This window comes from Martes martes, assembly GCF_963455335.1.
Source record: "Martes martes genome assembly, chromosome: 3".
In the NCBI taxonomy this organism is placed as follows: domain Eukaryota; kingdom Metazoa; phylum Chordata; class Mammalia; order Carnivora; family Mustelidae; genus Martes; species Martes martes.
In genome coordinates this window covers 4,920,037-4,947,373 of record NC_137890.1, presented here as the reverse complement: position 1 = coordinate 4,947,373, position 27,337 = coordinate 4,920,037, and the positions used below count along the sequence as shown (strand labels likewise).

Genomic DNA, 27,337 nt, shown 5'->3' with positions numbered 1-27,337 from the left:
ATTCCGCCTACCGTGGAGAGCGCTTGTTTGTTCAGCTAAAAAGGAACCCCTAGTTCTGCTCCCGGCGGGGTGGGGGGGGCCACTGCGGCCCGGCCCGGGGCGTGCGCGCCCAAACTGCGGCTGCGCAGACAGACAGAAGCAAGCCGTGTTGTCTGCGGGGGGGGGGCGGGGGGGCAGGGGGGGAGCGGGGGCAGGGGGAGCAGGGGGGGCAGGGGGGAGGCCGGGGGGCCAGCCGGGAGGCCGGGGAGGCAGGAGCGAAGAGTTCGAGGGGGGTTTTTTTATTTGTATTTTTTGTTGTTTTCTTTTTTTTGTCTTTTTTATCTTTTATGATTTTTTTTGTTGTTGTTGTATTTTGCTACACCGTGAGGTCATAGCGATCATTCCTCTAATAGAAACGGACAGGACAGAGAGACAGAACTACCTGATGAACACACACAATGACTAGAAATATATATAGAGAGAGAAAGAGACAGTGGAGACTTAGTTTACCTCTGAGAAACCATCCCCAAAAATAAATCCTGTATTAACAAGTGCAAAAAAAATCAAAAAAACAAAAAAAAAAAACCCGAACAAAGAAACCCGAACCAAGGGAAAGCAAATAAAACCTCCAAACATTAAAACACAGTGTATAAAATGGTGTGAGAAATTTAAGTCACTGGACAGCCTTTTAGTCGATAAAAAGCCGTGTGGGTGTCCCCGTCCGGATCCGGGCCCGGCTTCCTCGGGTCGGCGCTGCCGCGGGCGCCCCGCCGGGGCGGGGGGCGGCGGCGGGGGCGCGGGCGGGGGCGGGCGGGGGCGCCCCGGGGTCCGGCGGCGGCGGCGGCGGCGGCGGCGGCGGCGGCGGGGGGGGCGGGGCGCGCGGCTACTCGTCGCGCGGCGAGGGCTCCGGCAGCGCGTGCGGGCCGCCCCAGCCGGGCGCCGTGCCGTTGTGCGCCGCGGAGGCCGCCAGCACGGTGTGCAGCAGGATGAGCACGAGCACGCACAGCTTCAGTCTGCTGGGGCCCGCCCTGCTCGCCGACGACGCCGCGAGCGACGTCCGGTGGCAGGCGCGGCCGGGGCCCGGCGTCCCCCGCGGGGGCCGGCTCGGGCGCTCGTCTCTCCGGACGTCACAGCACGCGGGGTCCTCGGCGGTGAGAAAGGTTTCGTAGAGCCCTGCGGGGGGGACGAAGACAGGGCCCGGTTAGACGCGAGCGGGCCGCGGGGAGGCGCTCCCCGCGCGGACCGGCCGCCCCGGCTCCTGGCACGCCCGTGGGCGTTTTGCAAAGGGGAGGCGAGCCCCAGGCCCCCCGGAGGCCGACTCCGCCGTGCGCTCACACCCGTGCGCTCAGGCTCCCCACGGGGCCCTCCGTGATTCTGGAGGTCGCGCCAGGGGACGGCCTGGGCCCTCATGAATTGGGGATGAAAGGTTTCGTGAGGGCGGAACGCAGAACCCGAGGTTCTGAGTCCGCGGGGTGAGCGAGGTCGCGCCACCGACCCTTTTCCTTGCCAGGAATGAGAGTGAGTGAGGCGGCGTGGGGAGGAGCAGGAACGGCTCTGGCGGAGTCCAAACCCCTCGGGTGACAGCGTCGCAGTTCTGGGAACCGCCTGTCCCCATCGCTTCCGCGCCCTGCCTTGGCTCTCCTGGGGGAGTGGGCAGAGCCCCCTAAGCATCCAAAGGGGGACCATGTCCTTTGGACTCATTTTGCAAAAATGGCTCGTACTCTTCCGTGTGCCGTCCCACCCACGAAAACCCAGCTGTGCCTGGGCCCTGGCGGCGAGAGTCTGTCCTCGGCGTTCTGTTCCCAGCCTTCCCTGCAGGCCGCCTTCCCGTGCGTGTCTGTCTCGCTCGCTCTCTTCTCTCCCCCCTCAAGGAATCTCTTCTCTCCCCTTCTCCTTTCCCTCTGTTCCTCCACAATAAGACATGGCTCTTATTTTTAAGTGGCTTAATGGATAGTTTAGAAATGGTCAGTGATGAAAAGAATAGCACACCTTCCCTCTATCTTTCCAATCTTGCTTCTTGCTCTATTACATATACATGTTAAGTAGCTACACAAACCACTCTGTATCTTTTTCAAACTTGACAGCAGCATTTTCTCAAGAGTGTTAGAATAAAGTTTCTACACAAAGTTTACTATGCCATCCTTAAGCTTGAAACTTTAAAAGCGAGGATAGAGTAGTTATAAGGATGAAATAAGATTTGGTAGGTAAAGAGCTTGGCTTAGTGCCTAGTGTAAAGAAGCAATTAGAAAAGTTTTGGCTACTGTTAATAATAATAGCTATTAATAGTGTCTCCTTGCATCCACCTACATAATACAATCGAAAATACCTTTCCTGTCTCTTCAGACTCCTTGACCAGTGCTCCAGACATCCTCCCAGAACACAGGACACGGTCCCCACTGCCCAGCTGCTTTCTCTTCCTGGACTTTTTCCCATCAACTCATGGACTTCACTCTCACCTATGCTTCTAGTTCAGCTCCCCTGAAAATCCTTTGTGAAGTCTATACTTTGGGGCTGCTAGTGCCTTCTGTGTACTTCTTCAGCGGAGCAATTGTTATCTGTCCTTTTCAGCACAATTGTTAATTTTAGGTCGGTTTCCTTATTCACCTGTCACCTTAAAAGCAAGAACTATGTATTTTGGCTTTCTGTTCCCAGTATGCAGTAGAATGCTTGAACAAAGTAGATCCTTAACAAGCATTTATTACACAAATACACTCAATATATATTTGTTTAAAAAAAAAGAGACTCTATTAAATAACATATTATACACTGCAATCTTCACTTTCTTTTAAAGAAACGACCAAGATATCCTTATAATGATGCTTACAATATTCATTTCTTCTTAGGCATTCAAAGGTAAACTTCACCTTCTCCTAGATAGAATATGGAAAAAAAACTGAATTAATGAGGTCTGCAGCTCTGACATTTTTAATGTACGATATTTTCTTTTTTCATATACGATATCTCACCAGTAGACTAATCATTTATCGAAGTTTACATTTTCCAAAATTATATTCTATGAAGAGAATTTATAGGTAAGATTATAAGAATAGAAATCTAAAGGTCACTTAGATAACATTTTAGAATGCTAATAATGAGAACATATTTAACAATTTCGTCCAAATAAGAAGCTCTTCCAAACCCGCTCAGAAGCTAGTTTGCTGATTTGTAACTAAAGTCATTTCAGAAAGAATAAGGCGGTTCATTCAGGCCAATAAATGTACTCTTCTTCCCAACCAATAAAATTCATCCTGTTTCTTTTCCCCTTGTCCATCCTTTTAATAAGAATTTTTTTCAGAGTTATACATGCATGTATATTAATAATCAAATAATTCCACAAGCTCTTTCTTTAAAAATGCCTCCACCTCCCCCATCCCCAATTGTTCCCCTTCAGAGGCAAATACTCAAACCTCTTTTTGCTGTTTCTGTATTGAGCTACATTTCTGTAAATAACTTGTTTTATGCTTGTCTTGATTTTTTTCTCACCTTTCGTCTTTATAGCCTCCCCCTCACCCCCAGGACAAGTGACGGCAACATAATAGGGAATAATACTCACTCTTCAGCTCATATGCTCTCCTCCCCCCGCCCTGCATGGTAGTACGTCCAACAAGGCTCCCTTTATTAGGATGTTACAGAAACAATCCTTAACTCACACATGCAGGAAACTTGAGTTCTCTGTGCCTTACGGCTCTGGTTTTCCTAGAGATAACCACTACCTTACAGTTTCCTATGTACGTACTACTTCAAACCCCAAATGCTTCCCAGTTGTTTCAGCAGAATAGGGTGCTCTATCAGATTTATCCCCTAGAGTCTTTTTCCCATCTGGACCTGTTGCTCTGATGCCTAGAACCTAGCTACTGGCCCGACAGCCTCAGGGAACGCCCTCGTGGGGGATTCTTATGGCTTCTGCCCGTGGGTTTGCTGTCTACATCCTTTCTCGACTTGGTGGACCATGGCATCTAGGATCTTCCTAAGGGGAACGAATTTCCGAGATGCTGCATGCTTAAAAGTGTGTTTATTCTACCTTGTATCTAATTGTTTGGCTGAGCATGGAATTCTAGTTCAGAAATTCTTATCTTTCAGATTTCCAAGCATAACTCCCACCTTCAGTGGTTAGGGCCCTGGGACCTGTCCTTTAATACTCTTACCTCATCTCTCTTACTTTATGCCATTTCATCTCTTTGCTCTACTTTCAGGAGGATTCGGTGAGCTTTATCATGTAATGATTTTATTGAGTTTTTTTTTTTCTATCACATTTTCATTTCCGAGAGCTCTTTTATGTACTCTGAATGTTGGGTTTTTCTTTTCTTTTCTTTCTTTCTTTCTTTCTTTCTTTCTTTTTTTTTTTTTTTTGAACTGACTGGTCTCGTTGCACAGTTGCACTATATCCTCTTATCGCTGAGATATTTGGAGCACTTTTATTTTCATATTTTATTTCCTCCCTTCATGGCCCTGTTTTCTCCAAGCCATTTTTGCTTTGTTTGTTTCTATCTTATTTTTTTTTTAAGTGGGAAGGCTGTGCATTCTTGATTGAATTGCATTGCAATCTGGACACCTAGGCAGGGTTGTGAGGGGCTGGGGAAGGGGACCTGTCTAAACTGTTTCAGATGGAGACATTTGTGCATTTCTTCCCTTTACGTCGGTCAGATTTGCCAAAACACTTCTGGAGTTTTCTGCCCAGAAGAGCAAAGGCTGTGCTGTCAGTTTTCTGAGAACCAAATGGGAGAAGACCACAGGGATGAGGGAGTCTCCATCCAGCATGCACACATTCATTTAACCCACATTTTGGTTCCCTCACTCTACTTCTCCTGGTGGCACCCAACCCAACAACTTTCTCTAACCATCTCCCAAAAATCGTCCTCCCTGCATAAAGACATAGGCAGAAGTCCTTCTCTGGGATGAAGGAGAGCAACGGCTAGGTTGGAGGGGCAGGCATGGGCTGTGGAGATCTGATGGCTCCTAAGCAGATTTCCACTTTCCACCTCATGCTCTCGCTGCTGCCTCTTCCACAGTATCAACTGCCCTGAGTCCGTGTGTCTGGAGCGTCTGGGATGTGAATCTGGTTTGCTGGTTCCCCCCTGCTGTGTCAGCAAAGGTTTCAACAAAACCTTGACTGTACACCAATTTTTGTTCTAGTTTCTAATAAGTTTGAGTTGTTGTCTCCTTATCCAGTCTTCCTTTCTTTTAGATTTATGCCTAAACATGATTTCTTCCCTTTTGGGTTTGCCTAGAAAACATTACCACACTTTTCTCTCTCCTGTTGTGCTCTGTTCCATCTCTGACTCACTCCCTAGCTGGGAATGCTGCTGACAGATGGAAACTGTCTCTGGGCACCTGGGCAGCTGGGTCCAATCATCAGAGCATCAGTGAAGGGCTATCCCAGCTCCAGATACTGTCCCTCTGCTGAATCCTCCTTCCCCGACCCTGGCACAGGTACACACGGGTCGACAGCCTGTCCACCGATGTGCTTCCTGGGAAGCCTACCCAGAGCAGTGAACTCTTTCACACCATTCAAGGGACTATAAAAACTTGTTTCCAAATGAAAATAAATCACTTTCCAAGCAATCATCTCATTGGACAGATGTATAAGCGATTGGGATTTCAAAAGGAAAAAGGGAATTTTCAGTGAATGAAATGTTCTGATACATTTTGCTTAAAAAATGTTCTATTTGCAATCTCTAATAAATCGCTAGTTGCCATTTGACATTTAATAATAATAATGACAATTATTATTCTATTTTATAGTGCAACCTCATGGAGATTTTTTGGAAAATTAAATAATACGCATAAATAGCTTAGAACAGTGCCCGGTAGATAGTAAAATCTCACATACTAATTATTATTCCTACCGTAACTTGGGACAAATAGTGGAATCAGAATTTATTATGAGGAAAAACTTTGAAGAACATCCAATCCAAATTCTTTTTCTGTTTCCAAGTCATATGGGAAAACCTTATTTTTCATAGTTCAGAACAATTACTTCTAGCATGGTCATTATAAATATTATCTAAGTACAGGAAAACCAAATATTCTAAGGAAATCCTTAAAACAATTACATGATAATATTTAAATATAGTCCTTCATTACCTCAGTAATTTACCTTTTACCATCATAGGTGAGAGTGATTTTTTCAGATATCTGAACGAGTGATATACTTACTATTTTTCTGAATGCAAAAGTTTAAAAAACAGTAAAGTAAAAAGAAGGGGGGAAATCGCCCCAAATCTGACTTCTTTAGGATGAAAAAAGAAGCAAGAAGAAACTGCTGGAATCTGTTTCCCCAAATTTTTTATTAATACAGACACCCATATATACACACAGAATATGCATGTAATTTCTAGATTTCACATGGAAAATTCTACTCTACATGTGTGACTGTACTTTACAACTTTATTATTTATTTGATTTGTTAGTAATAATTTTAAATGTGTATATATCACTGAGATTACATATGTAACATACGTATAATATACATGTATATTCTATATATACTATTATCATCAAGTTTTACTAACTAAAATAATTTATATGGCATGGAATCTATAAAACTTTCCAGATATGAGTGCTTTCTTTAAGGTAATTTGCATAATTTTACAGTTTCTTTCATGGCTATTAATCTGTCAAGGTTGTTTTGTGTCAGGTTTGATCATTCTCATTTCTCTAAAAATAGCCTTTTTATTGAGAGTTTTACATTTATTCATGTAGAGTTATACATATTTGAAGACTAGTTTTCTAATCCTCTCCTTCATTTTAATACTTTATTTCATCTTTTTTTTGTCCCTGGTAAGACTTGCAAGTTTTGTTGTTGTTGTTGTTGTTGTTGTTTTGCCCACTTTCCTTTGCATTATCAAGGATACAGCTCTTGAAGATTGATATGTTCTGACATTGGTATGTTCTGTTTGTTAATGCATCAATTTCTTAATTATCTTCATCTTTTGTTGAATTTTCTTTTATTATTCCCCTTCTAACTGTATTGATTGAATGTCACTTTACTCATTTAAATTCATGTTTTTCCTTAATAAGTTAGTTATTACTCTGAATTTCCATCTGAGAATGCTTCAGTCAGTTCTCTTATGTTTTAACATGCAGTGATTTTGCATATTCTGTAACTGCAATATACATTTTCCTTTCATATCTAAATGACTTCAACGAGTGTTTTATGGCTTTTAAAAAATATCACTGATATATTTTCAAAACGATTTTTGTCACTAATTTCAAGTTTTATTTACCTTAATTTCATAAATGTGGCCTTTAAAAAGTTGATTTTCTCTAGTTGTTTTCTCATGGTTTTTCTTCGTGTATTGTAAAATTATTATCTAATTATTTTTTGCAAGTATTAACATTGGTAACAATGCTTAGTCTTTATGTTTCTATATTTTTTCCTATTCAGAATGTCATCAACTGAGATTTGTGTCTTCTACAACCATTTCTGATGATTCTGATTTATACATTTGACTAATAAATCAGTAGGTACAGAAAATTAATAAATCTTCACATTTTTCACTAGACCTTTACTCTTAATCAAGGAAACATGATACTCTTTGTTCTTACAAAGTACATATGTAAACTTTTTTTTGGTGAAGTTCTATTGTTTTTGTTTCTGTCATGGTTTTCAGCATGTTTTGTCTGGTATTAATGTAAACTCCATGCATATTAGCACAGTCATCTGATATATCTTTGTCCATTATTTTAATATTTTTGGTCTCTTTATATTTTCTCTGTACTGTGTTCTACATATAAGAATTTCACAATGATCAAAAAGGAGAGTATAATCCATTTACATTTATTGTCAGACCTGTAGTGCTTGATCTTACCTTTAACATCCTATAATAGCATTTCCAAACATTTAAAAATGTTTCCTTACCACTCCCTTTGTTTTCTATCTTTTTCTGTGTGAGCATATTTAAATGTTCTTTTTTCATGATTTGTTGAATGCTTGCTCTTGTTAATTCTATTAGACCTTGGCTTTTAAAACACCACACACAGGTGAACCTATATTTGTCTAATTACCAGGATCACTGATAAGGAAATTAACAAAATTTTGTTTCCTTCAACTCCTCATTCTTTATCATTTTTGGCTACCATCAGATGTTTTAAACCCAGTTATTGTCAAATTGCTCATATTTTATATCTTGTCTCCTATTAATTATTAATAATATTTGCATATTGCTTTACATTGATCTCTTCCGGGATGATGGGGTTGCAATGAAGAGAAACGCATAGGAGCTAATTTAGGTGAAAAATGAAAAGAACGAAAATAGGTAGGTGGTGGGAGTAATATTGGAAAGATGCAAGCCTTTTACTTGAAATATAAGGCACACTAGGCACCATGAAGAATAAATCACAAGACCGGCTATCAGAAAGTGACATACCCTCCACCTGGTACAGATGAGCACTGTGATCTCAATTTCCTGCTGCCCAGCTCCCTGGACAGGCAGGCTGGGCTGCCCTTTCGTGCACAGGGGCACACGGGACTTCATCGTTTTGTTCTTTCAGTTCAATACCATCAGGTTGTGACACAGTCCTGGAGAGGCACATCTGTGTGACTCGTTCTGCTCATCCCCACTGGTCCAACCAGCCACAGGCTAGAGAGAGATTCCCGCAGAACGGACATAGCCGTGGACATTGCCCACTCTTCTGAAAGACACATGTAACGTCAGTGGTCAAATGCGGTTGTTGCCCCCTGGAGCTTGTAGGATACTTCTTTCATTCTCAAAATTCAGAAACGTTGGGAATTGAATCTAACTTCTTTAATTTTGCCGGATGGGGAGAATCTCTTTAACTGGCCAAATGAGAGTGTCCTGAGGCTCAGGAAAGGTATTTCCTATTATTTCTTTGATTGTTTCTTTCCTCACTTTTATGTTTCCATAATTTTTCAATGGATCACGTTCCCTGTCATCATTTCTACAATGTTCATCTCCTCCTTGGACCTTGTCTCTACATTCTTCATGTCCCTCACCTTAGCTTATTCTTACTTCTAGATGGTTGATACCGTACATCTATAATGTATTTGCAAATTTTCCCTGTTGCTCCGTAATATTTTCTCTTTTTAACCTAAACCCAGTGTCACGGTTGCCTGCTTCCCAGCCAAATTCCCTTTCACTCTTCTCTCCTTGTTTTAAAGGTTCTGTGTGTTCCTGAACTTTATTGAGTAGATGCTGTCTGAAATTACCCTAACAGTAAGTTTTCTCATATATGTGGTGTATCATTCTGCTTCTCAAACTCTGTCTTCCTTCTTTCATGTAAAGTATATATTAGTTAGGTTCCATATTTCATTTCCTGTGTGTTTAAGGGTGAATCAAGTCCCCCAAAGAGATACGTTAAAGACCTCAAACCTAGTACCACAGAATGTGACCTGATTTGGAAAGAGGGTCTTAAGAGGCTTAGTCAAGATGAGGTCACTATGGGATACCTAATTCAATATGATCTATGTCCACATATTGAAAATAACAAAGAAGAAGAAATTAGACATGGTGATAGGCATGGAAAGAGGGAAGACTGCAAACGGATGCGGGGAGAAGGTCATGTGAAGGTGTGATGCACCCACGAGCTGGAGAAGACACAAGATGGCTGGTGAATCCCCAGAAGCTAGGAGACAAGTGTGGAACAGACCCTCCCTCACAGCCCCCAGGAGGAACCAACCCTACCAACATCCAGAATTGTGAGACATTTTTCTTACAACATCCCTAGGAAATAATATTCTGTATACTTATTTTTGAACAGAGATGTATTTCCATTTGTCTCCAAAACAGCCGTAGTGACTTTGTTATGTATTTGGTTTGACATCGCACTCCCTCAAGGACGCTGTTAGACGTGCAATAAGGGATCCGGTGCTCTGGGTAACCTTCCCAAGTTAGTTCCGTTCGCCCAAACCTTCTCTCAGTCTGCCTTGACACCAGGGGACAACCCACCCCTCCTCCTGGGCTGCATTTCAGAAGAAGCCCAAGCCTTGTCCTGAGGGCCCCGCACAGCTGTGGAGAATATTTCTGGTCCACACTGACTTCAGGAAATCCACCGGAATGTTTGCCAGCTCTCTCTGAACTCACTCTTGTCTGTGAGCCATTTTCCTCCACGTAAGGACTGCTGGGATCACAGAGCTCCACGTTTTACCTCCAACAGTGCTCACTCTTTCTCCTGGGAGGGAAGAATTGCAAGAAAGTCCCCAGTGTACTCAAATCTGATTTTCATTCCTCTTGAGGAAGTGGCTCAGGTTCTTGCACATGGGTGGCCCCTCTCTGATGACCTAGATTTCAGGTCCCTTTGGTTATTTCACTGGAGTTGGAAGTGGGACAGTCAGATGTTTCTGTTTACCTTGCCACTTACTGTCTGCTCCTTTCCCCTCCTTAATAGCAATTGTTAAAAGTACTACAGGATAAGACAGGATGATAACCTTTACTTATACCCACCTAGGAGAGTTTAAATGAAATTCATTTTCATGATAAAAATAAATATTTTGAAAATAAATGGGTAGGGAACCTGGGTGGCTCAGTTGGTTAAGTGACTGCCTTCGGCTCAGGTCATGATCTTGGAGTCCCGGGATCGAGTCCCACATCGGGCTCCCTGCTGGGCAAGGAGTCTGCTGCTTCTGCTGACCTCTCTCCTCTCATGCTCTCTTTCTCTCTCATTCTCTCTCTCTCAAAGAAATAAATAAAATCTTTAAAAAAATAAATGGGCAATAATGGCAATGAGAAAATCATTACATGAATATGAAAATGAAACTACTCGAACAACATCAAAACTATAAAATGGAAAGCAAACTGTTACCTTTCTCTTCAATCCTAATCCTCTTCTCCAAGGGTAAACACTTTTGATGGATTGTTTCTGGTTTTTGCTTTTTTTTTTTTTTTTGGTTAGGAATGATTATCTTCATGACTTTATACAACAAATTTCTTCATCTATTTCTTAATCTAGTGATTTTAGACCCACTAAGGAACCCACTACAGTTCTCTCCTCCCCCATTGATCCCTAAATGTGGTCAATCATTGTTTTCTTTCTAAAACTACATTTCCCTCTGGGTTTATGTTATATATATTAATTCTGAATATTGAAAGTAAGAAAAAAGTACATCCTGAGAATTCATTAATCCCATTTCATTACAATATTATCCAAGATCATTTAAACATTAGGCAAAGCAGATTCTCACTTTTTATGCTTCATCAATTCATAAAAATCATGAAAGTTTTAGATAGCTTTTTATGTGGCCCATGATTCTCTTGTACACTTTTCCCAAGGTTCTAATTGCCTTGCATTTTTCACAGAATCAGAAAAAAAAAAAAAGTTTCTTCTTTCCTGTATCACTGACGCATCCAGGCTCATAATCATTCCAGTTTCAATGTTCTAATACGAAAGGGCTATTTTTGTTGTACAGATATAATGTCACGCTTGATTTTTCATTATACCACCACCACGAGATGCTATGGTATCCTCTTTCTTAGACTTCTCTTTTGTTTCACTAAAGTAAAACTTCAAGTTATGTTCCACATGGGATGTGTAGAAGGTAAACTTTCAAGAGCATCTGTGTTTAATTTAACAAATAAACTTCATTCTCACATTCGAAAGACAGTTTGTCAGGTATATTTCCTAGTTCACAATCTCTTTGGTTCTAATAACTTTGGAGGCATCCGTTGGCTGTATCTCAGAGTCTGGTGCTGAGGGGAAAGTTCTAGTTGTGTGAGTTTCCTGTTGATGGAGTCAGAGCTCACCGCACATTCAGCTGGGAAACTAGACCTCTTTATCTACTTATGCTTCTGTGGGTCAGAATTCTAGCAGGGCTGACCGGTTTCTCTGGCCTTTGTTCACAAACCAAAATCAAGTTGTTGGCAGGGCTGAGTTCCTTTCTAGAGATTCTCGGGGAGAATTCACTTCTAAGGCCATTTGGTGTGTTGGCAGAATTTGTTTCTCTCTGCTTGTAGGATCTGGGTCCTGCTGTCCTCGCACACTGTTGGCAGAGTAACTCTCAGCATCCAGAAGCTGTCTGTCTCCACTTCTTGGTTGATGGCCCCTTTCTCTGCCTTCAAAACCAATGATGACCTGCAGAGTCCTCTCATTCTCTCTGACCTCTCCTTTTGCTTCATCTCTCTTGCCTCTAACACTGTGTCTCTGGCTAACTGTCTGCCGCCTTCTGTGGTTTTCAGGGCTCAGTGGTCAGAAATGGGCCCACCTAGATGGCCCAGGATGAACTTCCCCTCAAGGTCCCTAACCTCAATACTTCCCGCAAAAGCTCTTTGGCCATGCAATGCGTTCACACATTCTGAGGATTAGGTCACGGGCGTCTTTGTTATTTTTTTTTTTTTTTGAGGGGGGAATGATTCTGCCTACCAACCTGCCCTCTGACTTCTGAAGGTTCACACCCAGCCACATGCAAACCACATCCCAAGATTCCAAATGTCTGCTCCCAATACAGCATCACATCAAAGTGCGGAAATTTCTAAATCGTAGTTCCAAATCCCTGAATCTCCTGATCCAAATCACCTAAATCAGGTATGGATGGGACTCTGGGCATAATCAGAGGGACAAAATCCTGGGACAAAATCCCTCTCCATCTATGGAGAATTCAGAAAGCAAGTTATCTGTCCCCCAGCATCCAATGGTGAGATAGGCACAGGTTAGGACTTATAGACACTCTGCTTCAAAAAGGAAGACAATGGAAGGGAAAAATGTCATTAAATCCAAATGAGGTTTGTGGTCCAGTGGCACAAATTCCACGTATTTTCGGGCCTTGGGAATTATCCTGTGTGGTTCTCAGCTTCCCTTTTGGGCTCAGAGCTCTGGCCTCAGGCTCATTCTTCCTCTTTTACGATGAACAACATGTGTTTGCAGCTGAGCACTCTCCTTAGTGTGTCTGGGGGTGTCCAGACACCCTTTCTGCCTTCTCTCCAGCCTCTGTCCCTGCCAGCCCAGGCTGGAAGCGTTTTCACTGACTTGAATTCTCAGTAACTGTGTGAGAATCTTACCTGTGTCCCAAGGACTCACTCCATCAGACAAGGAGCGCCTCCACAGAACTTTCCTAGATAATCGCTTTGTTGTTTTTGGCCACCGCTCAGGTGGCTGAGAGGCTCTATGAGTCATACCTCTTACCTCTTCATACTCCGGCCGTTCAGACTTTCTGAGGTGTTGGCCGTGGTTGGGCCGCTACACCCGCTGTTCTGCTCTGCTTTCTCCAGAGCGTGCTTTCTTGACAGGACATTTTTTTTTTTTTTTAATCTTCCACCATCTTGGAACATGGAGATTCTCCCAAATAATCAAATCCTGGATTTGTATGGTTTAACAGTTCTTTCAATTATCTCTCTCCTTTTGCATTTTATTATAAGTAGCAAGAAAAGACCAGACTAGAGCTGAAACACTTTGCTGGGAAATCTCTTCAGTTCTGGAGCCAAATCCATCGCTTACGAGCTCTGCCTTCCATGCTTCCGTAGGACCCGATTCTGCTAGGCTTCTTGATGCCACATACCATGTTTCTAGTTTCCATTAACACCCTCCTCATTTCCCTCTGAGCCCTGGCCGGTGGTGTTTAACGCCACATTTCTACCAACATCCTGTTCAAGGCAATCTGGGATTTTCGTTATCACTATTCCAACTTCCCCCACTGTCTAGTTCCAAACTCATGCCCACATTTCCTGGTTATGCAGCCCCGGGTTTCCAGCACCAAGATGTGGCTTTCCTTTCTACTGCTGCTGTAAGAGACGGCCGCAGACACGGTAGCTTAAAATGGCATCCATTTATCGCCTCCCATTTCTGTAGTCCGAGGCCTTGGCTACTTTGACTGGGTTCCCCACTCCGGGTTTTGTGAGGCTAAAGTCAAGGTGTTGGCCTTGACTATCCAGGCTGATTCAGGACATGAGCAGAACTCACTCTCCTGTGGCTGTAGTAGTGAGATCCCTGTTTTCCTGCTGGGTGTTGACGGCAGACTCTGCTTCTAGAGGTGACCTGCATCCCTGGCTGGCGGGTACTTTCCCCGTCACAAAATGTAGCAGCAGTGGTGTAAGCCCTTCCCACCCTCCACTTCTCTGATCCTCCTGGCTCATCTTTCTGGCCCGCAGTTCTCTCTTCTGTGGTGACATTGGGCCGACCTGGATGACCAAGGACAGTCTTCCTATTTTAAGATGGGCTGGTTAGCGATCATAATTCCATGTGCGGAGTGCTCTCTGCCTTTTAATGTCGTGTGCCCGTAGGCATACTACTGGGGGAGAAGACCGAGGAGGCCCAAATCCTGCCTCCACACTGCTGTCAATACCCCTCTGGTCTTCCGGAGGGCTTGTTATCCTCAGTGACACCTTTTTGGATATTGCATGTCTCTGTGGTATTCTAAAATCTCAAGAGGATATATTGACATGTTGTTTCCTTATGGCTGCTTCTGCCGAGCCCCTTCCATCGGAAACCACGGTTTTCTTCCATTCTGGAGAAAGTCCTTTGCACATTGCTTTGATAACCAGTCCCTCCCCAACTCTCACTTTGTATTCTTTTTTGTTTGGTTTTGTTTTCTCCAAAAACCTTATACTGTGTGGATCCCAGCCCTTCCATATAATGTTTCTGTCTCTCATTGCCCTTGGTTTGCAGGTCTCTCTACAGGGAAGCATTTTCCTTGGTTGCGTGAATGGGGACAAAAAGACAAGCTGAGACTCCCTTTCCACCATTCCCAAAGGCATTGCTAAGAGGTTTCCTCACACCCCTCTCAGGAGCTCATTCAATGTCACCAGAAAGTAGATCCTTAGGTTTTATGGTCAAACACCACCAAGGCATGTGGAGGAATGGGAAAACCAGTTGGCTCATGCGTCTGCTGAGAGCCTTCAGTCCATCAGAACACCTGTGGTCTCTGTGTTCTCCCGATCCTGGCACATCCTCAAAACCAGCCAAGATCAGCAGAGGGTCCTACTGGAAGAACCATATCCTTCCCTGCTGTGGGCTCTCTTAGAGCCTGCTCTCGATGCTTCCCAATTCTGGCTGTCATCAAAGGTCTTAACCTGCCTTTCCCCTTCTACAGAAAAAAAATTTGTAAGTCTCCATTTTAATAGTGTCTCACTTTTTAAACAAAACAAACGGTTTTATTGCTCCTACAGATATATTTCATTTTATAGTTTTAATTTTAATTTTGATAAGATTTAGAGACAGATGGGAAGGAAAATTTTGGCTTCAGACTGCCAGCTTAAACCAGAAGTCACACCCATGGTTTGCAATGGTTTACTCATTACCAAGATAATTTTTCGCCATCTTATAAATCCTTAGTGTTGCAGAACATAGTGTTTCAATTTTAGTGCTTCTTCACTTTATATTGGCTAGAAGAGTGATTTCACATGAATGCAATGTAGGATTTATTCAGAAATAACCTACAAAAACTACAAAATCAGCACCGGTATCCAAATTCTGTCCACATTTTTTAAGGTAAACATAGTAAAAATAAGCCATCTCTTGAGAATTTGCTGCTCTTCTAGGGTTCTTCTATAAAACAATATAAAATGACAGGTCAAGCTAAGAAATTTTGGACTCATAATGACCAAATCATAATAACCATCTACAGAAAAGAATTAGAATGAGATTTACGAGTATCTGTATATTTATAATTTTTATAGTATCTTTTTTAAGCAGGGGCACATTTTAGGTAATTAAGGTAGACACTTGCATAGTTTTTTCGAGGGGAGCAGTGGCAGGTGTATCAGATCAGTATAATGAGCAAAATGCTAGCATGGTCTTGCATCTAATATTAATAGCAATCTATTACTTTTCTTCCAGTTGACATTGTTGAGAATAAGGATCACTCCTTCACAATCCTAGTGCTCCAAACACCTAGCAGGTTGTTTATCCCCCAAAGAACAATAAGTATTTGTTTGATGAGGGGAAGGAAGCAAGGAATGCTGCACCTTGAGTTGTAAGAGAACGTTTCAGTAACACGAATATATCAGATGACAAGGAGAAACACCTGGTTATATAAAAGCCATTCAGAGTTGAAAGTTGACTGTGCATTAGCCAGAATATAAATTGCTCTAAAAAACTGAAAATGGTCTAAATGAAATGAAAATCAAAAGCCCATATTAAAATGGGCGAGATATTCTACAGAGAATTCACTCATTTATTAAGGTCATAAGCTGAGTTGAGAAAGAAATTGAGCATTTGAAATGTCTTGATAATGGGTCCTAAAGTTTTCCAGGACTGCACTAGAAAAACAAAGACTGTCTGCAGCCAGAGGGAATATAATCCAAACAGAAATCTAACACACGCTGTTAAATATCACATTTCACACTGTTATTTTCCTGAAAATGGCTATGGTGACTTTTTCATTTTAAAAATTTATTCTAAGAAAATAGACAAGAAAAAAAAAGTGATGGGCAAAGAAGATATATTCTCACCAGATGTATCATTTCAATTTTCCACCCCTCCCCCAGTGAATACTTTGCTGGTCACCTTGAAGGAGACGTGAGAGGAAGGGGTGGAGGAGAGCCATACGGATTCCTGGAGAAGTCAGCACGCCATGATGTGGCTGGTGGGGTCTCCACAAAGCATCAGAACAAGGGAGGGTTCAGGGAAGTGGGGGCTTTTGGGACAGAAAGACTAATGTTCCTCTTCTTTATTTTAATAAGTTATGAAGTACCAGGGACTCAAGTGGAGCTTACAAGAGTCAGCAGAGAAAGGAATAAAAATCCCAACTCCTTCCCTTTCTTCGCCATGAACCAACACTGCTAGGAGATGCTTCTGTGCTCCGACGGCTCTCACAGATGGGAAGAGTGTTGGAGGAACTTCACGAAGCGCATTTCAGAAATCCAGAGAAATTTGTGTAAGTGTGTCATACTACTTCCCATCCCAGGGGGATGTGAAATGTTGGCTCTCTCTCCTAAATGTTTCTGTGACTTCGTGCTTAGCACTAACTAGTTCAGCCCCATTGCCTGAGAAGCCCCATGCAGAAGACCGTTTGGTCCTTGAAAAGAACATTACCTATTACGCTCTGCTTCTATTTGTTAGTTTTCCCCCTGTGATGTGGCACGGTGGGCTCGCTGATTATAAATCAGTGTCATTGTTTAGTGTATATCCCAGAGTCTTTTTTTAATTTGGAAATCCTTGGTAACTATGAGTCTGCAAAGGAAATATCCTTGTGAAAGGAAACTCTATATAAATAATTCTGTGGCTGTGGTATCTCAAACCCTGAGTTGTAATTGAAGAGACAGTTTTGCTAATGCTTTGATCCTTCAATGTTTTTAGAGTACGAACAACATTTCCTGCTTTTCTTTCTGAAAAGAAAACCAGACTTTCTCTGTAATCACAGAGCACATAGAGAACTCTCCCGACGTCTGCGTACACTCATGCGTGCGCAGACACACGTTAATGGCTTCAAGGCAGGGAAACACCCCATAAGTAGACCCTGACTTCAAAAATAGACTTTCTTTTCAAGGAGAGAGGGGAAAATTATTTTCCTAATTTGATGTACCAGTTTTTGAAATAATAAATGTGAAGAAAAACAGTTGTGACTTCAGTCAAAATGTCTTTACTCAAAACAAATGCTGAAACCTGAATTGGTAACGCTCTGACTCTGAAGGAAAACGAATCTACATGACCAGCTTGTGGACCAGATGAGAAAATCCGTCTCAGTATTTTAGAGTCGACATTACGTTCAATAAGCAGAATACTGACTGGAAATATTGGCCACCTTTATTTGTCTGATTTGAACTGAACTGACTTCTTGTAGTTTCCACATTTGAAGTAAGCCATTCAGAGGAAAATACGGTCATATAAGATAACAATTTTTCAAAAAGGAATTACAGAAACGTTGGAAGCAATCACACTGTTGGCGGGTAGGTGGGATTTGGCGGACAGAGTATAGGTCCATTTGAAGATGATATCACTCACGGTTAGAAGGCACACTTCCATGAAAAATAAAGTTATATCTTCTCTTCACACATATTTTCTACCGAGTGAGAGTCTGGCACGCCAGTTGCCAAAGGGCTGGCTTAGGCAGCAGCACGTTAATTGTTTATGTCCTTAGTTAGAACGCCAGGTAGAGCGGCATAATCATGATTCGTTTCACCCAGTGACATCTTGAATTATTTCTGTTTTGCTTTCTGATTGTCACCCCCTGGGGTCATTGGCTTACGTCTGCCACTGAAAAAAAGACTCAAGTTTTAACAAAATGCAAAGGAGCCTGACAGTGGTTGCTAATTAGCCAAAAGATAAGTTTAAAGTGGTTGAGATAAAACACCAGGGAAAAATCATTCTTCTCCTTCTTCTTCACCTTCTCCTCTTCCTCCACCTCCTCCTCCTCCACCTTCTTGAAATATAACAGGATTTAACACTCAGTTACCATTCTTCTTTGAGAGACCGGGAATGCGGGTTTTGTAGAAGACCTATCACACTGGGAAGATAGGAAGACCAGTAGGGCTGTGTTTTGAAGCAAATGTCTCTCAGAGGCAACAGAATATAAATGAATGTGTGGAGAAGGTAAGCCCCCTGCGCCCCCTCTGCTTGACATCTGTGCTGTTTGAGGCGTCAGCCATCCCACTCCATGCGGGTGAAACAGCATTCTTAAAAATTCTGTGTTGCCCGCAAGAGACAGATGCTGGAAAGGAGAATGTGCATGGCTGATGACAGAAAGAAAGGAAGGAAAAAAGAAAAGATTGTGTATTAAATTAAAAGTAGATGTTAAGGAAGGAATAGAAAAGAGAAATAAAAAGAACCAATGTAAAAAAAAAAGTTCAAATATTAGTATCTGAAGAACTGAAAAGTAATGATGCATAATACTTCACTTGGAACTTGGAGAAACATTCATTATGGTACCCTCTTATGTCCTCAAAGGAGTAAGAAATGAGAAGTATAACACACTGCTAGTGAGAATCCATGTTGTCATAAACTTTCTGAGTTTTTTTTTTCTTTAAAGATTTTATTTATTTGACACAGAGAGCGAGGGACTACAAGCAGGGGAGTGGGAAAGGGAGAAGCAGCTCCCTGCTGAGAAGGGTGGGGCTCTATCCCAGGACCCTGGGATCATGACCTGAGCTGAAGCAGATGCTTAACGACTGAGCCACCCAGGCACCCCGACTTTCTGAATTTTGGCAATACACATCCATGGCTAAACTTACGTTTAGCCACCAAACCCACTTCAATGAGTTTAGGGAACTAAACCCAAAGTGTATAGAAATAAGTGCGCATATATGTCCTGAGTAGATGTCTCCTACAGTCCTGGACTTAGTAAAACACTGAAGTAATTTACATTATGCTCATGGACTGTGTTGTTATCCAAACATTAAATTATGCTATAGAGGCATATTTAATAATTCAAAGCCCTATTCACTGTGTAGAATGTTATTTTCCTCTTGGTGATAGACTAGGGTTTTTCTTACCTCCTTTTTGTTCATGCAGACTCATTAAACATTTTAAAATGATTTTTGAGTATCCATATAGCACTAAATATTACTTCACGGAAAAGATGCTGTGGGTTTTTAAGCCATTTGACCAAAACGGTTAGATTTTTCAAAGAGATGTCTCATTGCTGTCATGTCCTTGGTAGCATAGGGACACTGAGCACAGTGTCTAGGATGAGGCGTCTTTGGGCTCTGCCTCAGGGCTTACTAGGACAGCCCTTCTGGGGAAGTCACGTATGCCTCCTTGATCTCCTTGGTGGCAGGACCGTGAGATGTGGTGAGCAGCCACAGTTCAGTACCGAGAACATGCCTTACCCCCGAGCAGAGCAGGTGCAGTTTATTTTGGGAGCGGTCCTCCTCCACGGGATGGATGCAGTGCAGGTGAGCCTGGGCAGCCCCTTCCCTCCAAAGGAGGGTCCATCGGTCACCTGACTGGGCTACGCCACCCTGATTGCTCAAGTGTGGGCACAGGACCTAGGTTAAGACGACTGATTCAATGCAGGTCTTCTGAAGAAATGCTGGGAATGGGGTGGTCTCTTCCTGCTACAATTTCTAAACTGAGAAGTTGTAATTTTGTAGTTGTTGGTAAAATCAATTAACAGAAAAGCAGAGCTCAGAGCCAGAGAGAAAGAGTAAAGTGAGCTTTGGAGCTAGAAATAGTATTTGTTCCACAGCTATACCTCATCTCTCCATGTGGACCTATAGATCAATATACCAATATATCTCACTGATCCAACGTGTTCCTATCATCTGTCCGTCAACGTATCTATCCATCTGACATCTACCTAATGAGTAATATATAAGACACTCTGAAGTTTATCTCTGGGCTTCTCAATTAAATAAACCAATCAATTCTCATTTTGCTTCAGTCAGTTTTAGTTAGGTTCCTGCAACTTGCAGGAGTCACCAACGCACAGTGTCCTCATGGAGACACGGTGAGGCCCTAAAGAGATGATGTACCATCAGTGCTCTGCAGAATGTCTTGCCCATACTGTGCACTCACAACTGGTGGCTGGTGACAATCCTCCCAGTGGTTGTAACAGCAGTGGTAGTGACACAGGAAGGTAGCCCAGAAGCCATGGACTAAATCTTCTTCCTGGATTTTATCTTTGCGTGGGAAATAACCTGTTTAAAGCCAGGGAAATATAGTTTCTCTGTAACCCCTTTTCATGTCTGTGCATTTGTGATGATGACACTTTCCATACTTACTTCCAAGAAAAGTTATGGAGATAGAGTGAATTGTCCCCTTCCTCCTCTGTACTTTGTTCATACTTTAGGTGTAATGATGCCAGTCCAGCTTTTCTGTAATTTGTTCACTTCTACAAATGAACATGTGTTTCTTAGGTTATGAATCACATCTATTAATCTTTCCATCACCAACATCTGGCATAATGCCTGATAATAGATGTATGCAAAATGATGGCTCCCCAGAAATGTCCACATCCGAATTCCAGAACCTGTGAACATCTGGTTACATGGCAAAAAAAGGAATTAGGGATGCAGATGGAATGAAGGTTGCTTATTAGCCAAACTTCAAATAGGAAGATTATCCAAGTGAAACTAACCTAATCACATGATCTCTTAAAATGGAAAGAGGGAGTTCAAATCGTGGGGAAGAGAGATGTGTTGGGTGAACCTTCTCCACCATTGCTGACTTTGAACATGGAGATGGGGAATCACAAACAAAGGAATGTGGGTGGCTTCTAGAAGCTGGGAGCTCTCCTAGCAAACAGCCAGCATGGAAAGGGGACCTTGGTCCGACGACAGTAAGGAAATGAATTCTGCCCGCAATCAGAATGATCAGGAATCAAACCTTCTTCTCAAGCCTATAGAAGGAACACAGCCTTTGGACATGTTGATTTTAGCCTGGTGATATCTGTGTGCACAACTGTAAGATAACATATTTGTGTTGTTTTAAGCCTTTAAACACTATGCTTGTGACAGTTTTTTAGGGCAGCCAAAGAAAATTAATGCAATGGGTCCTTAGGAAATTTTTGTTGAATGTGTGAAAATGCAAAAGAAAATACTTAGGGGGAAAGGACATAGAACGTACTTTTCAGGATGTAAAATATGGAGAAGAAAGAATATAATTAAAAAATATTTATTAATTTATTTGAGAGATGTAGGGGGAAGGCTCAGAGGGAAAGGGAGAGAGAATCTTAAGCAGGCTGCATGCCCAGTGTGATCTCAGGACACTGAGATCATGACCTGGGCCAAAACCAAGAGTTGGACACCTAATCCACTGAGCTACCCAGTGCCCCAAGAATATAATTTTATATACATTCACCACATTTATCCCTGGACATTTCTATCTAGTATAGCAGGCATTTTACAGTAAAAGCCAGAAGAGCTAATGACCTTCTCAAGTCAAGCATGTGGTAAGAAAGTCACAGTGAAGAGAAGGTCAGATATGGCAGTTACAAAGTAAAGTCCTAGTGAAAAGGACCAGTGAGCACGAGCAGGTGCTGTGCTGGGCCGGAAGTTAGATGCTGTGGCTTCTTCTGTGGCCTTTCTCATGGTTTCTCTTGCCAGCTTCCATGGACACTTGGGAAGGCTTCCCAATTCCCCTACTCTTCAGTGTTCTTATCTGCCAGATTTAACCACTGAGCTATCGTGTTGGACAAATATGAGTCAAGCAAAGCCCTGACTAATATTTCACCCTGCAGGTATTTCTTAGTGATCACTGGACCTGTTCCCAGTGACACTTCAATTCTTCCTCAGTCCAGGGAATGGTCCTTAGAGCCAGCGTGAGACCTACCACAACACTGGGTGACAGCCATGGTCCTTTCAGGCAAGAACGTTCATGATTTCACACGAGGAGTCTCCTAGTCTCCCTCACACAGGAAGTCCCTCTAGGGGACGTCCCCTAATCCCCACATTTGCTTCTGTTTGTGCTAATTGATGGAGCTCATGATTTTTCAATACATTGATGGAGCTTGTGATTTTTCAATACATTTGATGCTTTTCCCTAATGGAAGTTTCTCCAAGCTTCCAAAAGTCGTGTCTTTTTGGAAAGAATAATAGCAATGAACATAGATATAAACCATTCTTTTTGAAAGGATTAAAATTTAGAATTCAAAAGCTGTCCACAATTTTAGTACAACTGTTATATGTTATATTTCCTTCCAATACAAGAGTAGGTTAGAAGTGATTAGGACATTTCCAAATGGGAGACTATTTATCTAGAGATGGAAAGTTTATTTGGCTAGAGTTTTCCCCTCCCCCCTCATTTGCTATAGACTTTATACAGCAGTATTGAGCAGAAAGTCCAGAAAGTGGTTAGATTTTTCCAAAACAAAAGTGCTCTAACAGCAGTATCCTGAGAACCACAGATTTCAGATTCGGAGTTAAAGATCTAATTGTTGGACCATGAACATGTGGACGCAGAACACACAACAACAGTTGCAAACCAACTGTGGTTCTAAACTTCAAAAGGAGATTCATGAAATTTACAAAAATAATTTTATCTTACAATTAAAGATGATCTGTAATGGTTAATACTCTCTCTTCTTCATTATTGCTCTCCCTACGTAAGTATTACCCTCTAAATCCTCTCTGCTGAGCTCTCTCGTTGCCTTTATAATTCCTTTTTATTGCTTCCTCTCCTCTAATCCTCCAGAACTTTTGAAGTATACAAAATTTGTCTTCATATAAGACTTAGACATTATTCTATTCTTGAACAAACAATATTGAATGTGTCTGTTTTACTCCAAAATTGCTAGTCATTGCTGGGAGCTGACATGACTCAGTGCCACAGAGGGGCCTTGAACAACAGGAATGTCTGGTCTCACAGTTCTGGGTGCTGGGAGTCCAAGGTCAGGGTGTTGGCCAGTTGGTTTGCAGATGACCAGCTTCTCCCTGTGCCTCTTCGCAGTGTCTTCTCTCTGTGTGTCCAACTTTTCCTATTTTATGAGCCTGTTCTTGTGGGACAAGCTGTGTCCCCTAAAACTGTGTTTGGAAATAGTCCCTTTAAAAAGGTGATGAATTTAAAATGAGATCTTTGGTGGTGGGGAGTCCTAATCTGCTCTGACCGATGTCCTTAGTGAAAGAGGACATTTGGACACAGAGGGAGACACCAGGAGGACATACAAAGGGAAGACAATGTGAAGACACTTTAAGGAAGTGGACAAACAGAGGCCTTGGGAGAAACCAAATCCATCAGCCTGTTGGTTTTGGACATCCAGCCTCCAGGACTGTGAGGAAATTAATTTCTGCTATTTAGACCACCCAGCCAGTGGCATTTTGTTATGGCAGCCCTAGCAAACTAATGCATACATTAATCAATATTGGATGAGGCCCCAGGCTAATGACTTTATTTTAACATGATTACCTCCATAAAACCCTACTTTCAAATAAGGTCACATTCTAAGGCATTGGGGGGTTAGGATGTCAAGCTATGAATTAAGGGGGTTGGGGACAGAATTGGGACACTCAGTTTGGTGAGGTGGGAGGAAGTATTTAAAATGTAAATCCTCAAACTAAACACACACAAAACAGATAATCACATCAAAAAATGGGCAGAAGATATGAACAGACACTTCTCCGAAGAAGACATACAAATGGCTATCAGACACATGAAAAAATGTTTATCATCATTAGCCATCAGGGAGATTAAAATCAAAACCACATTGAGATACCACCTTACACCAGTTAGAATGGCCAAAATTAACAAGACAAGAAACAAATGTTGGAGAGGATGTGGAGAAAGGGGAACCCTCTTACAGTGTTGGTGGGAGCACAAGTTGGTGCAGCCACTTTGGAAAACAGTGTGGATATTCCTTAAGAAATTAAAAATAGATCTTCCCTATGACCCTTCAATTGCACTGCTGGGTATTTACCCCAAAGATACAGATGTAGTGAACAGAAGGGCCATCTGTACCCCAATGTCCATAGCAGCAATGGTCACAGTCACCAAACTGTGGAAAGAGCCAAGATGCCTTTCAACAGATGAATGGATAAAAAAAGATATGGTCCATATATGCAATGGAGTATGATGCCTCCATCAGAAAGGATGAACACCCAACTTTTGTATCAGAATGGATGGGACTGGAAGAGATTATGCTGAGTGAAGTAAGTCAAGCAGAGAGAGTCAATATCATATGGTTTCCCTTACTTGTGGAGCATAAGGAATAACATGGAGGACATGGGGAGATGGAGAGGAGAAGGGAGTTGGGGGACATCGGAGGGAGGAGATGAACCATGAGAGACTATGGACTCTGCAAAACAATCTGAGGGTTTTGGAGGGGAGGACGGTGGGGGGTTGGAAGAGTCTGGTGGTGGGTATTAAGGAGGGCATGTATTGCATGGAGCACTGGGTGTGGTGCATAAACAATGAATCTTGAAACAGTGAAAAAATAAAATTAAATTTAAAAAAAAAGAAAGAAGAAAAAATGTAAATCCCATAAGGCGAGATGTCACATCATTTTAGTAGGCCTTTGTAAAGTCCTAGTGCTCCAGGCTATGCTGAGTAATAGAGGTGTGGGATGATGGTCTGAATTCCATTCAATGTGCAAGTCTTCCTAATGCATATGGCAGGGTTGAAATGTGAGGGAACAGATCGCTTTAAAATGAGATGATGACTTTCTCTCATCTCCACAGGGGAACGTGTTGTTAAAGTGCATCTAACTTCCAGTTCCCTTTTGTGTGCATCTCTGTGATGTTGTGGGCAGAGGGATAAGGCAGAGGGCACCCGCAGGCTCCTGGAACATGCCTCACACCCACCTGCCTTCCTGAGGTGCTTCCCCAACCTCGGAGGGCCTCTCCTTTCTTAAAACGGGGCCCACCACAGACCCCTTTGGGCTGTTACCCATTACTTCATCCATTAGGTTTTTGTCTACCGAGCACTTTGTGTGAGGCCCTTTTGTGGGCCCTGGGGACACGGTCAGAAGCACCGTTACGTTCTGGCCCCCACCCAGTTCACCATGAGGCAGGGGGGATGGGCCAGTCCCATGTAAGGAAGCGGCCTGCGGCACAGCAGGGTTACAAGACCGGGTCAGAGCCCAAATTCAGGGTGTCAGGGGCTTAAGAGAATGACAGATGGCAAGGGGTTAGCCAGGTGAAGGTGTGGAGAAGGGTGCGCCTGGTAGGGATCCAAAGGAGAAGGGATGACAAGTGAGGCTGGCAGGGCAGGCGGGTCACAGGGTACAAGTCTAATCCGGGGCAGGAGTTTAGGGACCACCTAAGGGCATGAGGACTTTGAGAAAGGCATGATCCTTCCCCTGAGTGGGCCACAGGGTGAGTTTCTTCCAAATGCTAACTGCATAGACCCTCTGACCCAGCAAGCCCACCTCTGCCTCTTGGTGCAGCATTTATCCTACAGATAATATCACAAGTGTAGGAAATGATACAGCACCAAAAACAGCCCTTGCCAAACCAGATTTAATAACGGATTAGAAATTACCTAAATGCCATCGATTTGGAACTGGTTGGATAATGATACATTTCTAGCCGACAACTGTGTTGCTGGGTGGAGTGGGGAAGGACTTGGCTTCATTTCCACTCCTTGGTATCCTTCAAATACTGTGCATGTACACGCATTACCAATTCAAAACTAAGCAAATACAATGTCTTTATTTCGGGTGCGTGTCCTAGCTGCTTTAGTCTCGGTGACATCGGTGGGGTCGTAAGATTTTGTTTCTCTCCATAGATGCAGTGGGCAGAAATTCTATTGTCTAACTATGAGATGAAGAGCAGTGGTGAGTGGGGCGGGGCGCAGTGCCCACGTCTACCCACCATCCCGGCGGACAGAGAAGGACATTGCAAGAGTCAAGACAGCTAGTGAGAACTGGTGTGGCTTTGTATCCAGTCCCTGAAAACTGGCCTCTACCACACCGTGTGTTTGGCAAAGATACTGACTCTATCTGCTTATGGGATAAGCAGATAACATAAGACCTTGGAAGATCATACTCCACATTGGCTGTGCACATTCAAAATGGACTCTACTTTTTTTAAAGATCTTATTTATATGTTTGATGCAAAGAGAGACAGCGAGAGAGGGAACACAAGCAGGGAGAGCAGGAGAGGGAGAAGCCAGTTTTCCATTGAGCAGGGGGCCCGATGCTGGGCTCAATCCCAGGACCCTGGGATCGTGACCCGAGCCGAAGGCAGATGCTTAAGGACTGAGCCACCCAGGCGCCTGGGGCTTCACATTTTTTTTCAATTTCACAAGAATTCGTGAGGCAGGAAGCAATAGATCCTACCTCAGGACAATTATTTCTCTTGTGGTTGGAATTATTTTAGTTTCCCTGGCCATGTTTTTCCCCAAAGGTGGAGGAAGATGCTGGACTTTCTGGGGTTTTCCAAGCTCCCATACACAAAGAAAGATTGAATCATGGCCAGTGTCCCAAGACAACCCAAAAAAGCTTTTTCCCCCTCTGATAATGGAACGTCCAGTAAGGAGGGAATGCTCACGAAGACGACCCCGAACCTGACGCTCACTAGAGGGAAGGAGTGTCGTGGCGAAGTTAGTGTTTTCAGACTCTCTGCTTGACTTTGGGCAGCATCAGCTGGTAAATAAAGAGACAATATGGCACATTTGGGACTGAAGGTAGTGCAACCAATAGGGTAATAAAGGCAATAAAACTGTTGTCGTAAATAGCAGCCTAGAAGTTTTATCCTCAACTGGGCTCTGTATTTCCAAGCGTTCCTTTGGGGAGGTTAAACATTAACTCCGTCCGTGTGGTCTTTCCTACACTGGACTCACTATGTTCTTGGAATTGGCTTTAAAGTTAATTTTAAAGTCACGCTTAAAAACTGATCGTCAGTTTTCAAACATATTTCCTTCCACAAGTACCTGCATTACTTGTGAAATTTAGCTCTTTTAGTTATTTGCCTATTTAGATTGTATATGTGACTTGTATATATGAGTTAATTATATATATATGGCTACATGTCTGTGTGTGTTTGCATGTGTACACACTTAACACTTTCAGATAACTCTCCTGAGGCCTAAAGAGAGTACTCTAGAGGGAAAATTATTTTCTTTGTTTTCTTTTTAAATATTTTATTTATTTGGGAGAGAG

The 27,337-nt window shown here is 42.7% G+C and overlaps 1 protein-coding gene across 1 annotated transcript in view; it reads right to left on the bottom strand.

The window, feature by feature from the left end:
• Nucleotides 1-862: 862 nt before the first annotated feature.
• NALF1 (NALCN channel auxiliary factor 1) overlaps nucleotides 863-27,337 on the bottom strand; it is a gene marked incomplete at both ends in the record, with an annotated part of 605,530 nt that continues 579,055 nt past the window's right edge. The window contains one exon of the mRNA XM_080799679.1: nucleotides 863-1,152. Within this exon, the coding sequence (XP_080655805.1) occupies nucleotides 863-1,152 (290 nt within the window). The remainder of the gene's footprint in view (nucleotides 1,153-27,337) is intronic.